Source organism: Rhinatrema bivittatum, chromosome 5, assembly GCF_901001135.1.
Source record: "Rhinatrema bivittatum chromosome 5, aRhiBiv1.1, whole genome shotgun sequence".
NCBI lineage: Eukaryota > Metazoa > Chordata > Amphibia > Gymnophiona > Rhinatrematidae > Rhinatrema > Rhinatrema bivittatum.
In genome coordinates, this window is record NC_042619.1 from 307,615,709 (window position 1) to 307,630,884 (window position 15,176).

The 15,176-nt window shown below is 46.1% G+C and overlaps 1 protein-coding gene across 1 annotated transcript in view; it reads right to left on the reverse strand.

The window, feature by feature from the left end:
* Positions 1–15,176, reverse strand: part of VAMP8 (vesicle associated membrane protein 8) — a 42,331-nt gene that overhangs the window by 5,725 nt on the left and 21,430 nt on the right. Inside the window, exon 2 of the mRNA XM_029604278.1 lies at positions 3,947–4,108. Within this exon, the coding sequence (XP_029460138.1) occupies positions 3,947–4,108 (162 nt within the window). The remainder of the gene's footprint in view (positions 1–3,946; positions 4,109–15,176) is intronic.

Below are 15,176 nucleotides of genomic sequence, written 5' to 3' on the forward strand. Positions count from 1 at the left end.
AATTTTTTAAAAAGGATCCAGGGGTGATCCAGGAAACTACAGACCAATGAGTCTGACATCTGTCCCAGGCAAAATGGTAGAAAATTACAAAATTGCTGAATATATAGATAGCTTTGTCTTATTAAACTATGCCTAACATGGATTTAGCCAAGGGAAGTCTTGCCTCAACAATCTGCTTCCTTTTTTGAAGGCATAAACAAACATGTGGATAAAGGTGAGCCAACTGATATAATGTATCTGGATTTCCAGAAAGCGTTTGACAAAGGCCCTCATGAGAGGAAATTAAAAAGTCATAGGATAGGGGGCAATGTCCTACTGTGGACTGAGAACTGATTAAAAGATAGAAAACAGACAGTAGGGCTGAATGGCAAATTTTCCCACTGGAGAAAGGTGGAGTACTCCAGGGATCTGTTCTGGGGCACTCCATTCTGTTATAAACGACCTCGAAATAGGAACAAGTGAGGTGAGCAAATTTGCTGAGGACACCAAATTAGTCAAAGTTGTTACAAATCACACGAGGATTGTGAGAAATTGCAAGACGACCTTGCAAAAAGTGGGAGGCTGGGCCATGCAAATGAAATTTAATGTGGACAAGTGGAAAGGGATGCAGTTAAGAGAAAAGTAACAAAGTTGTTATAGCTACAAAAGGCAGGTTCCAAAGCCCATGTGAGGAGAGGTGGCCACTGTACAGCTTGTTAGTGCACGCCTGGTTCACAGGCCCTGTGCTAACCTCTTTCTATTGCTGACTAAGAACCAATGTCAGGAAATATTTCTTCTCTGAGAGGGCGGTGGATGCCTGAAATGCCCTTCCGGAGGAGGAGGTGAAGACTAAAACTGAAGGATTTCAAAGGGGCAGAGAATAAACACTGTGGATCCCTAAAAGGCTAGAGGATGGGAATAAATAAAAAAGCTTAACCGGCATGAGCGGCAGTTAATACCTTGGGAAGCTTGCTGGGCAGACTGGGTGGACCATTTTGGTCTTTTTCTGCCGTCGTTACTATGGTTACTGCTGCAGACCAGGCTGGAGTAGAGAAGGGGGGTGCAAGCATGGCCCTATTTGGGTTCCCCAGAACAAATGCAGGAGCAGGAAACTGCACTTCAAGCATTCAACAACATTAAAGACGTCCCTCCCGATGCAGCCGCGTTTGGCGAAACACTGGTCCGTGTCGGGGGACCCTGCCTAAACTGTGCCTCTTTAAGCAATGGAGTTGCCGCCAATAAAAAGTATATGCTAAAACTAATTTCATTTTGTTTGGGGACTCCTTGAACTTCACTGCATTTCCCTTGTCGTTCCTATTTGGATTCCCACCAGCATGCGGGTGCCAGAGAGGAGGCTGGCATTACCTGGGAACTTCTGAATTAAGATGACTCAGACTGCTATTGGTTAGCTGGGTGGGGGGTGGGATGGAAAAGCTTCTCTCTTCCCTCCCCCTCAACTCCAGGGATGTCCCAAGAAGTCTTCCCCTCCCCCCAGGCTGGACCCCAGCATTCCTCCCCTTTCCCCTTCACATCACACACAGCTCCCTGACTTGTGCCCCGGGTCTCTTTTTTTCCTCTTCTCCAACTCTGCCCTCAGCCGAGTGCCAAGTCCTGGGATCAGTCTGCTCCATCCCCCTTCTCCTCATGTTTCTCCCCTACACGTTGCCTTTTGAAGCAGGAGGGAAACAGAAGACCAATTGCACTGCTCCCTTTTTCAGCCCCTCCCGATTCTCCTCAAGTGCTGCCTGCAGTGTCTGCTCCATCATCACCCCCCTCCCTTCTTGTGCAGACCGGAAGGGAAAGGGGGGGGGGGGGGGTGTGAGGTTGAAATGGCGCCTGCACAGCAGAAGAACAGCAGCTCTGCTCCCTTTCCCAGCCCCTCCCCTGCAAGCCGTTTGAAGGGGGAAGGGCTGGAGCAGTAAACAGGGAGCTCCCAGAGCTGGAGATCAGAAAGAGCCTTCAAACTTTGGCACGGGAGGCAGCAGCAGCCTAGGTCTGCCTATGCCTAAATCTGGGCTGGCTTTTTTCCCTTTCCCGCCCTCCTCTGCCCCTTCCCCAAAAATCATCTGAGATGTTTGCACAGCACAGTCAGCAGTAAGGATTCACTGGTGCCTCCTGCTGACTGCTTTGACAGTTACCAGAGCAGCCCTGGACACGGAGCTGGGAAGAACGGAGAGTGAAGCCTCTTGCCAGCCAAGCTTTGTGAACATTTACCAGGGAGGAAAGCTTTATTTATTTTAATATCAGAATGGATGGGAGGGAGTATCCTGGGGTTAAAGGGGACTTTTCATTTATATTTTTCCACCGGCACGGCTGGTGGTAGATGGGGGTGGGGGGGGGGGGGGGGGAGGATCCCAGGACTGGGACTGACAGTGCATTGGGAGAGGTTTTTTTTTTCTTGTCAAGCAGGAAGGAAGGGGGGGGGGGGGGGGGGGAGGGGAGGGGAGGGTCCTGTTGCCTAGCAAAGGTGTCTTGATTTAAGCCAGCTATCCCTGTGCCTAGTTCTGTCCACATAGATTAGGCACCTAGCCCTGCAAATCAGCACCAAGTACTTAGATTTTTATCCCCTGACTTAACTGCCTACCAGCCTGCCCATTTATTAGGTGCCTTGTGGATTTAGGACCCCTGAATTTAGACAGCATATTTTTTGCTCAGCAGGATCCAGACACCCAGATCCCACTGAAAATAGGCCCCATAGTATTTCTCAGCTGTGCCAGTTCCTCTCTCAGCAGGTGTCTTCAGGCCCTGTGGTATTCACTAGTGCACCAAAGCAGAGGGTGAGCAAGCACAGGAGATAATTGCCAAGGAAAGGGACTAGAACTGGGCCACCAAATCCATCTCGCACTGCTTTCTAGATAGACTGGAAAGCACTGCTTCCAACTGGCCTATGTGGTAATGTAGTAATGACGGCAAAAAAAAAAAAAAGACCAAATGGTCTATCCAGTCTGCCCAGCAAGTTTCTTATGGTAGGAACTGCCGCTCCATGCAGGTTACCCCCCGAGCCTTCTGTTACAAGCATCACGCTGGAATAACATGCATCACGGTCTGACCCCGTGCGAGCGCTCATGGTCCCTCAGGATCTCTGCAGCTTGGTGTGGAATCTGATAATCATCATTAAAGAGACTCATTAGAGATCGTCCTTAATGAGGATTCGGCTGAGTTTGCTGTTTTAAGGCTTGATAATCAGACTGCTGTAATCTCTGCGTCACTGCCTCACTCCCCCTGGGGAAGGGCAGGGAACATCCCTCTGCTACTCTGTTTCCTAGTCAGCGTGCCCTGTATCTCTTTCTGTGCACCCTAGGATGCCACATTTTGAAGGCGCCCAATTTCCAAGCCCGAAGAAAAGCCTGCTTCTGCTTGTCTGTTTGAGAGCTTCACGGAGGTGCTGCCGTGGCACTTTGCCTATGGGCACAAAAATCCTAAATCTGGCCATAACTCGAGTGCCACAAACAGGTTTGGTTTTCAGGGTAGCCAAAGCATGAAAATTAACCTGCTTCTCAGATCCAGTGCAGGCAATTATCTCTCATGAACATTCATTGTGGAAGTTTAAAAAACAAAACAAAACAAAAAAAAAAAAAACAGGCCTTATTGATGGTAATGGAGACCAACGTTCATGTTCGTTGCTACAGAATAAGGTCAGAGCTGGATTAAAGCATGAGCCAACTGGGCAACTGTCTAGGATGCCAACCTGTAAAAGGTTGGTGCTAAAATAGTTTGAAGGGGCACCAAATTATTAGTCTGCCCGGGGCATCCACGCCTTGATCTGATCTGATCCTAAGCAAGGTCCCATCTCATCTCCACCAGCCTGCAGCAGAACAGGCCAAGCTGCCATTCTGTTACTAATGGCCATGTCCCATTAAAACACTCTCCAGTAAGACATTAGTTGAATACTCCCTGGTGCTTTATAACTAGTGAACGAACGAACCCCCTGGAAAAGTCAAGGGAGAAAGGGGCTCTGGTAACTCACGCTGGCCTCCAGATCCTCAGTCTTGTTCCTCAGCTGGTCCAGGTTCTCCCCGCGGGCCAAGATGCGATCCACATTTTGGGACATGATGTTCTTCACGCCTTCCACCTGGCTCTGCAGATTATGCACTCGATCCTTCTCCATGTCGCCAGCACCACCGTCCTCCTGGGAAAGGGGGGGAGATACAAAGAGGAATAAATCCATGATCCAGCCAAGGGACAAGAGATTACAGGTGGGCAACAGTAATAAACTGGAGAGAGTGGATAAGGAATAAATATAGTAAGGAAGGAGGGGGGGGCTATAGGGAAAAAGAGAAGGAAGCCTGGAGAACTAATAGGAGGGGTGAGGAAGGAAGATGGAGAACTTGTAAAGAAATGCATGTGGGTCGCTGGCATGTAACAAATAAATAAATACCCACCCAGCACACGCTTTAAACTGGACTGCACAGAATCACCAAGGCAGAGAAGCAACGAAGGAGCCAAGAGAAAGTTCAGAGAAGATGAAGTTGGAGAAAAGAATGGCAGGAAGGAGATGGAGGATTGGAAAGAGTAACCCCCAAAAAAACAGACAACAGATTTTGACAGGGGCACGTTGGAAAAGGTTAGATGCACCCAGTTAAATGTCACTGTATAAAAAGACTTATTCATCTACCAAATGGAAAAAAAAAATTGTCAGCATCACGAAACATGACTGAAAAGTTTGAGAAAACTTGGCATATTTTTCAGACCTGGGTAAAGAGAAGAGTGCAAATTGTCTTCTTTGGTATAACAGAGGGTGGGGGAGGGGAGGGAGTGGGACCCTAAATTACTACGTTAGATTAAAATGTGTTGGTTGTGCGCATAAACCTTTTATTAAAGTTAAGTTACAAAAAACAAACAAACAGCAGGGAATGGGAAACGGGTGGAAGCAGAGGCAGGAAAGAGATTAAGTATGCAATGATTAGATTCCTTCTGAGGCCAGCGAGACTGCCTGTCACCCAGAAATTAAGAGGGGGCACAGGAAAAAACGAGCAGGTGGATCCAAAACATATCTGCTTTCTTGTATTTAAACAGAAACCCAACCTGCGCGTATGACTGGACACACAAAAGGAGCTGAATCAGCCCAAGTCAGAAGCCTTGAGAGCAAGGCCAGGGCCGAAGCCTTGACAATCGGCCCTGCTGCTGCTCACAAGCTTCAACCCTTTTTGTGCCTGTAAAACAGAAAAGGCAAAGCCCATTTCATGAAAATCGGCTTCAGACTGCTAGATCCACCACAGGTTTTGCAGTTTATTTTGTATTGTAAAAGGGGCCTTTGGTGCATTCACGAGGTGACTGCTTCTCCCAGCAGAGGACATGATGTGATGATCCGGCGCAGCGAGTGGCACTGGACCATTAGCCATGGCATTCCCCTTTCTGGGAGCCCATTTACTGCCCCCGCAGAATAACTTCTTTGCCATCTAAAGAAAATCTGGGGACCCCAGACAAGGTTACTGCTTTGATTTCCCAATTAGACTGTACAGATTTGAACAGTTCCTGATCAAAAACGCCGAATGCCTGTTTATAGTCTGGTTTTCATCTTCTTTTTAAAACTCTGAAAGTTCGATTCAAGCCTTAATTCACTCAGGAGCACATTCCACAGTGTCGGGCCAGCTAGGGATAAGGCTCTCTCCCCATCTATGATTCTCTCGCTAATGCCCTGAAAACTTGGGATTCGGCCCTTGCTGAAATAAAAAACCTACTCACAGAAATCTGTCTTGCAATAAACACTACCAAGACAGAACTCCTCATCATCACTCCACACAAGAACATTACCACTAACACCACACCTTTCTCAACATCAGACCATCCCCATTTGCAGCAAGTCCGCAGCCTTGGCGTTATGATTGATAATCATTTTTCCTTAAAGAATTTCATCTCGACCACAATCAAAAATGGCTTCTTCAAGCTACATACGCTAAAAATAATTAAACCTCTCTTACATCCACAAGACTTCCGGACTGTGTTACAAGCCACAATACTGCCGAAACTAGACTACTGTAACGCCTTACTACTAGGTCTCCCGAAAAACACAATTCAACCATTGCAGATGCTACAAAACTCTGCTGCTCGCTTACTCACCAATACTCGCCGACACGAACACATCACTCCAGCTCTCATGTTCCTGCACTGGCTTCCTGTAGCTTACAGGATTACATTCAAAGTACTATCCCTCATTCATAAAACAATACATAACCAAGAGATGCAATGGTTCTCCGATCAGTTTATATTCCGTACATCTAATAGACCAATAAGAAATATCCACCAAGCTAAACTTGTCTCTACGCCTCTTAAACACATCAAACGCGTGACCACAAGAGACCGTACTTTCTCCATAGCTGGTATCAACATCTGGAACAAAATGCCCATGGACTTGCGTCTCGAACCCTGCCATAAAACTTTCAAACAAAACCTCAAAACCTGGTTGTTTGAACAAGCTTTCACGCAATGATCATCGATTAATCGGAAATACCGTTTTCCTGTTTACGTTTCACTAGCTACCTGTTCCAGCTTTGTTATTGAATTAGAATATGCATTTGTTCTTTATAGTTAAAGGAGTTATATTAGGCACTCCTGAGTTCCGTTATTCATGTTAAGCCTGTTGCTGTCATCTGTTTTCTTCCTGTAAAGCCTGTTGCTAATTTATTGTTTACTGTAAACCGAGGTGATGTATATTTTTACGTGAAGCGGTATATAAAAATCACTAAATCAATAAATAAATATTTAAGTGAGCCAGCTTAGGAGAAGGAATCGAAGGTTCTGTAGGTGAAGTGATGCATTTAACCCGTTCAGTTTTTTCATTATAAATGGATTTATGAATCATGCACAGTACTTTATATTGAATTCTAATCAAAACCGGCAGCCAGTGTAGATGCATTAGAACAGGAGTAATATGATCATATTTTCTACATCCCGTCAATATTCTTGCTGCCGTGTTCTGAAGTTGTAAAGATCTGATTGTATTAGGAGGAAGTCCCAGAAGTAAGGCATTACAGTAATCCATTTTTTTTAAAAATTAAAGACTGTAAAACAGTTCTAAATCCTGAAGATATAAAAAACAATTTTTTTTAAAATATGTAATTTATAAAATCATATCATCAACTGCTCTTTTCATGGTCAGCTCACTATCTAGTATAACTCCCAGATTTCTGACCTCATTAGCTAACTTAATCAAAGTCTCACTCACTGGAATATACTGCAAAAAAATATATATAAATAAATAAATTCTGGAGCTACTGTCAATTCACATTAGTAAAAATCATTAAGAGGATGAATCAAACGAGACAAGCAACACAGCAAAACTAAACATACTTTTGCATTTCCTCTTTCTCTAGTACATCATCAGGATCTTAAACAGATGCTCAGACTTCCTAAATGTCTTCAAAGCAAATTCTTATCAGTACTCGCATCCCTTCGCATCATTCCATAAGACGCTCAGAGGAGACACTCAACGCATTCTGTAGGGAGATTCCTTCTTGGTTTCTCAAGACACCACAGAATCACCAAGAGGAGAAGAGACAATATCCTCCTCACCCCCTCAGCCCAAAACAGACCGCTGTGATCAAAATACATCGGGGTGGGCCTAGGTCAGGACTCTACTCCTCAAACCAGCTGGTGTAGAAGGTGCTGGAGATGCAGTATTCAAAGCTCCCCCTGGGGCAGGATAGCCTCAGTCACTGCTCAAGAGCCACAGAACCAGACTCGGAGACCAAGACTGTGCAACTCTTGGCTGAGTTCTGCTGCCCGTGATGCTATCTCAAAGGGAGGGAGAAGGTCAACACGCCAGAGTACAACACCCCAAGGGAATGCAAGAGGAAGGATTACGGTGCCTGATCGAGCTGGAAACAGGAAGGAACAAGAGGAAATGGAGCTTCTGCTCCACCACCATAAAAACATGGCATCAGGGATGCTGGAACAATTTCTAGGGAAGGGATGGGGGGCAACTGCTAAAGACTACTTTAGGAGAGCTCTGCTCTATTTCTAGATAGGCCACATAGTCCTTTTCTGCTAGCTCTAGAACAAGGGGGGGGGGGTGACTCAGGAGTAATCTTAGAAAATATTGCGAGAGAGAGAGAGAGAGAGAGAGAGAGAGAGAGAGAGAGAGAGAGAGAGAGAGAGAGAGAGAGAGAGAGAGAGAGAGAGAGAGAGAGGGAGGCATGGAACGGCCTCCCAGTGGAGGTGGTGGAGACAAAAACGTTACCTGAATCCGCGAAAGCATGAGGTAAACACAGAGGATCTCAGAGAGTGATGGGAATTGTAAAGCTAAAATTAGTTGGGCAGAGAAGCTAGGCCATACGGTCTTTTTCTGCCGTCATGTTTCTATATTTCTAAATCAGGTGGGGGGAGGGGCGGGGTTATTATAGCCCAAGGGCGACAGGACTCCCAACTCTATGCATGCAGTGCGGCAAAACCAGGACTGGTTCAGCCTGTTTCGTTGACCAGGGGTGAGGTGGCGGCGTTAGCCAACAAGCGTGATTCCTTTAGGAATGTCACCCAGGTATCGGCTGAGGCTGTGAAGGTTACATGTGCTCTGCTGGGCTGGTCCTGTCACCAAACTCATCAGACAGGTCTGGGCTGAAGCCAAGCAATTTGTTCACTCACACGAAAGGTTGACTCTGTCAGGGACCCAGACAAATCGTCAGCCCTGTGAATGCAGCACGGGGAAGAACAGGGGAAAAAGGGGGGTGGGGGGGGTGGCCATCCTGTGGTCACTTCGGAGACTTCAACCAGCTTGTTTTCCTCCACCCACCCAAGACATGCCTGGCTTCTGGTTACATTGGGGTTTCCATAGAAGACTATGACCCCCCCCCCCCCCCAATCTAGTCATGCCACGAGTGTCACTTAAACACCGGGTATCCAAATATCCGCCAAGTACATTCAAATGCTGACTTGATTTTTCAATATTAAATTAGAATAAAAGGTGAGGCCCTTCAGCTGAAGGTCGGCATGCTCAGCGGAACAGGCCTTGGATTCAGGGGAGGCGAAGACCTCCCACTGCACTTTTCGAATACTAAATTAGACAACTGCTGATAAGCACCTAAGTATTTAAACTTCCTGGGCATTTTAAATAACTTAGGTGCCAGCTCTGGGGACGTTGTGAGTGCTTGAGCACCCCCCCCCCCACCCCCAATATTGAGCAAACTCTTGCCCTCTGTCCAGGGGAAAGGTAATTTGTGTTTAGAGCCACAGTCATTTTGAAAAGTTGGCTCCCATGCTCAGTGACTGATTTAGGATTTTGGTGCTGTCGCCCCCTGTCATCCCCCTCTTCCCTACCCCCCTACCAAGGTTGGACTATAGGGGTCAGAAGTCTAAGGCACAGTCCCCACCTAGATTCCTGTGGCAGGTCAGGGGTGGATCCTGTGGTAAAAATTCTGAAGCAAACTGGAAGACATTTTTATCTTTTATATTATGAAACTGAAGTAGTTTTACACTGTATTTATTAGCATAATTTATATTTTTATTGGAAGGCAGCAAATCTTCAGGGCCGCCCCCCCAGATTTCTGCTGCCCTGGGCACAGGCCTAGTGTGCCTATTGACCAAACCAGGCCTGCCCATGCTTTAGTTATTTATTTTATTATTTTGATATACACCGACATTTCGATCTCAATCGAGATATCACTTCGGTTTACATTCAGGTACTGTAGGTATTTCCCTATCCCCAGAGGGCTTACAATCTAAGTTTTTGTACCCGAGGCGATGGAGGGTAAAGTGACCTGCCCAAGGTCACAAGGAGTGACAGCAGGACTCGAACCCTGGTCGCCTGGTTTGTAGTCCACTGCTCTAAACAGTAGGCTATTGATGTTGGCAGCATCTCTTGTTATTCAAGGAAGGGGCACCAAATGTACACTGTTTGGCCAAAAAAACCCCAACCATTTGCCTCTTTCATCTTGTGCTCCTCACACCAAACATGCATACAGTGATCCTTTCACAGGATGACAGACATCACTCCCAGGCCCTCAGCATAAAACTATTCTGAGAACACGTATCCATTCTCTCATCACCTCCCACTTAAGACTACTGCACACTGCTCCTGACAGGTCCTCTGGGGACCCATCTCGCTCCACTAAACCTATTCAAATTCTCCCTCCAACACCACTACACCCATATAAACCCCTCTTAAGTCACTACTTTTGTTCCCCATCTACTTCCATATACAACAGTTCAAGCTTCTCCACACACCTATAAGGGTCTCACTCTGCAGCACTTCCTTACCTCTCCTCTCTTATTTCCTCCTTCTAAAATTTGGTTCATCCAACAAGCTGCTCTTATCTGTGCAATGGTCCTCCATCACTGACTTCCAATGCCTGCGCTTTCCACCTCACTACATCAAATGCCAAGAACAGCGTTCCTGAATTGGTGCATCATGCACACTCTGACCATATTCAAGATTTAACTAAACACAAAAAACAAAAAACACACACCTTTTTTGAGGCTGCTTTTAAAACAAACCCTGGTTCTCCCTGATTCTGGCAATTTCAGCCATGTTTTCTGTAACTAATAAATGTCCTTACATCTATTTGTCTTGTGTGTCCTGCGCAGGAACTGAGCAGAGCTGCATAGGTCAGGTAGACCTATAGGAATGACAAGTGGTGGTGGCAGTAGCCCCCAGCAGATATCAGCTCTTCTGTGTATGCCCCTTCTTAGGACAGGTACTCCTAGCAGCACACAATCTTATTTATATCTTCTGGGGCTGCTCCGGCTATTTGTTTCCATGGGGAGGAGCTCTCGCTTATGGCCCAGACGAGGACAGAGGTCGCCAGTGTGTGCGCTGGACTTTAGGTGCTTCCCATGAGGTGAGAGGCTGTGAGAACTCAGACAGGAGCAGGACTGGGTGTTAAAATAAAGTTTACCGATTCTTAAAGTTAAATAAGTCCATTGTCCAAAATGATGAGCATACATCTGACTGTAGTTACAGGGTTTCTCTGAGCAGGTAGGTGTCCTCATTACAGACCTCTGTCCTCATTACAGACCTCTGGGCAGAGCCCATGGTGGTGTTAAATGCGCTTCCTCTCCCAGCGACTGAGCTGTGGGAATCCCAGTAGAGGGGTCCCCTTTGCTCTGAAACGCGCTACCTTTAGACATCTTTCCTGTGGACACCCAGCCTGTCCTGTTTCCTTGGGTGGAAATCCAGCCTGGATCTCCTTCTCTTGTTTTCTCTTCCTTTGGTTATGCTGTTTATTTATACTCAGCTGTTACTTCGGGGGATTTCTCTTGTGGAAAAATCTGTGGAGCAGGCTCTCTCTGCGCTGCAATCCCAGTGGGGAAGGGGATCCAAAAACACCTCCCCACTACTTTTAAGCTCCAAAATACTTTAAGTCTTAATCTGGAGAGCCTCTCTGTTCTCACTGTCTCTGGCAGCAGGGTCCATCGCTGGTGCTCGCTCGCTCACCTATGAGTAGAGCAGGCTCACAGGTCTGTGGCCCTGTAGAGAGCCCCGCGCTCCAAAGGGTTTCAGGCTTTAAGTCTCTCTCTCTGTAAATTAGGAGAAGGACCCTCAGGCAGGGAGTGCACTGGGAGGTGTCTCTTCTAAAAAGAAAACTCCTTAGGGCAAGGCAGGGAGCCCCTACCAGAGTGTGGGGAAAATACACGTTGTGTCTGCAGCTGCTCTCTCTAACTGAATCCCCCCAGTATTAAAATGGCCGGGCTGGATAGCACTGAGGCATCCAATCCGAGCCTCCAGGTGGGAGGGACTGGAGCGCATGGATGGCTCCCTAAGTGTATGATAAGGACAGGGATACGGGGTGCCACATTTGGATTCTGTGCTGCTCTACAATCCTCTGCTGAGAACGTCACACATCGTGACATCGACTAGCACTGTACCACCCCATTCTTTGTCCTACGTCAATCTCAGCGTGTTCTTGGAAGTGCCTTCTATAAATAAACTAACTAAGCAGCAGCCAGCATGGACTTAACGAAAGCAGAGCACAGCCCCCCAAGCAAACTGAAAGGGCATTTCCACTGCACCCTCTCTGCTGGTAATGTCAGATATTTTGAGCGTGAAGGACTGGGGCAGAATGACACAAAGCACCTCTACTTCCCCCTCCCACATTAAAAAAAAAAAATCCACACTCTAACCAATTGTTTTAAACCCCAGTCCGTGCCATAGTCAGAGGGCATTACCGCTGCTAGACAGCACAGTTGGTCACAGAGCCAAACTCCAGCCAGGCTGGACTCACAGCACATTCCAGCATTTAGAATCCTACACCTCTGGTGCCTTCCACTCTTACAGCAAGCAATAGGGATGCCAGCTGTCGCCTTTATTTTCAGAAAAAGTTCTCTGAAGTTTTTTTTTTTTGTTTTTTTTTTTTTTTTTAATGTGTTTCACGTTTTCCCCAAGGCTCTGAATTGTAAAAGCTTGCAATGTGTCTGCCCAGAACCAAATTACAGAGCTTCAGAAATGTGTCACAGTAAAGCTCCACGAGACGTCAATTCTAAAGTTTTGTCACGTGCATACGGCCTGCAATGCCCTAGACCAGAAACCGGTCTTTTCAGCTTCTCTTCACCTTTAGATGATTACCCAGTAATTCAAATCATAGGAGGATCTCATTTTAAAAGCTTGGACACCCCCAAATCTTGAAATCAATTCCTCGAGCACTTAGTCAGTGGAACTGTCCTTGTCCTTTCTGTATTTTGCAATTTTATACCGCCTTTCAGGCCGATTCAGTAAAGTCCGCGGGAGAGCGGGCGAATGCCCGCTCTCCCGGCACGCGCACCGGCCACTTGCCGGTGTGCGTGATTCAGTATTTAAATTAGGCCCAGCGGTAAAAACGGGCAAAAGGAGGCGCTAGGGACACTAGCGCGTCCCTGGCGCCTCCTTTTTTGACAGGAGCGGCGGCTGTCAGCGGGTTTGACAGCCGACGCTCAATTTTGCTGGCATCTGTTCTCGAGCCTGCTGATAGCCACGGGCTCGGAAACCGGACGCCGGCAAAATTGAGCGTCCGGTTTTCGATCCGACAGCCGCCGGCAGACTTCCAATTTTTTTTTTTTTTTTTTTTTTTTTTTTATTTATGCTTTTTCAATAATTGACAATGAGTCACAATATTTCAATATGTACATAACATTATCCAATCTTCTGTAAATAAGGCAATATCCCATAAGTATATCATTATCTAATACAAATTAAATACATCCTGACTAGGACTCTTACATTTATTTGTATAATATAAATCAGGAATGTAATGGGATCCAAGATGTTAATGGGAGCATTAATCAAACAATTACCAAATTATAAGAAATCTTTAAGGAGAGGAAAAAATTTTTAAACTTGCCCGAACTACTGAGATGCCACTGTCTCAGTTTGATAGTTATCCAAAAAAGAACGTAAATGTAATGGGTCATAATATATATACTTATTATTATTTATAAACATTAAACATTTGCAGGGATATCTTATTGTGATTTTTGCGCCCAGCCGCCTTGCTTCTTGGCACATCTCCAACATCTGTTTTCTGCGTAGTTGAGTATTTCTTGAAAGATCGGGATATATTCTTATTTTCTCGCCATAGAAAAGCTTTTCTCTATTACGTAAAAAACTTTTCAATATTGAATCTCGATCTGATGGAAAAACAAAAAGGTACACAATACTGTTCCCCGATATTCAATTTGATCTGATGTAGATGTTTCAAGAAAACCAGTCAGATCTGCCCCTAAATCTAAGGGAGCATTTTGATCTACTTGTGTAGATTCTGTTACTCTTGATACAAATGGCGTTTTGAGGAGAGGACGCGTTGTAAGTAGCTCCTCGGTCTCGATCGTCTTTTCTTACCTTCAAGAAATAGAATGCCTCATACCAAGAGGAAGGGGCGTGTGAGGCTGGATTCCGCAGTCGCCGCTTCGCCAGATCCCCTTCAGCCAAAGATCGAGGGCTTCTTCAACGCAGCCATAACTTCCACCCCAGAGAGGAGGTCTTTGGCGCCGGGTGGGGAGCACGCCCTGGCGCCGTTGGACGCATCAACATCATTGAGCCCTGGGGGGCCCGATACTCCCTCTCCCCCAGTTCACGACGGGAACCTAGAACAGGCCTTAGCTCGGCAACCGGAGGGGTTGGCAGGAGCACAGGCGGCAGCGGCTGTTTCCGGGTTAGGACCCGTCGGTGAGAAGGCGAGTGCCGACGCTCGGGAGGAGCGGGGAGAACACCGGAGAGCCAGTGGGCAGAATCCGGTGGATGAGAACATGCCCACGAGTGTTTATGGTGGGGGAGAGGAACCGGCAGACGAAATGCAAAAAATCTCAGAGGTCTGCCGGCCTAAAGAGGTAAGCCCAGACCTCAGTTTCAATTTAACAAGACCACAAGAAATAACTTTGGATGTGGTTTGGAACGCACTAGTAGCCTTGGAGAAAGCTATCTCCACTTTGACTGTGGCAGTGACTAATATCCAACAAAAAGATAAGGAAGTTAAACCTATGATGGAAGCTCAAGAAAAGAAAATTAAAGAGATTGAACTGAATGTGACAAAAATTAAAGAAACCCAAGTGAAAATGATACAAAATGAAATAAATACCTCTAATAAGCTGGAATTGTTGGAAAATTCTCAAAAATATTTAAATTTGAGGATATTAAATTTTCCCTCTATAAAATTAATGCCACTAATTGATCAATTTAAGAAATATATGTTGGAAGTCCTACAAATTCCGATTGAAGTTTTGTTTTTTTTTTACCTCTTCAGGACCTCCCAACTTAATAAGCGCCATGATATTAAGTCAGAGGGTGCACAGAAAAGCAGTTTTTACTGCTTTTCTGTGCACTTTCCCGGTGCCGGAAGAAATTCTAATTTCTGAAAGTAAAAATGTGCAGCTTGGCTGCACATTTTACTTTTTGAATCGCGCGCTATTAGGTTCGGCAGGTTGGACACGCGTTTTCTGCCCCTTACTGAATAAGGGGTAAGGGAAAACGCGCGTCCAAGGACAGGTTAACAGTGCGCTCTGTCGGAGAGCACTGTACTGTATCGGCCTGATTATTAGTAGAAAACCTGTTTTTACCAACTCGGGAGGTAATTTTGTAAGACATCTCATAAGAAGGTGAGTAGTAGGGGGACTGTACTATTTCCTTGGGCATTCCCCACTGGGATGGGCTCCATTGGTTTGCCTCTGGTTCTGAGTTAGAATGATCACTAGGTGGGATTGTTCTGTAAGTTTTGTGAAAGAGCAGGGTGTTGCTGTTTGGAGGTGAAGGAAGCTCTCTTTCCCACCCCTGGCCGGCAGTGGGTTGCAGGGCGACA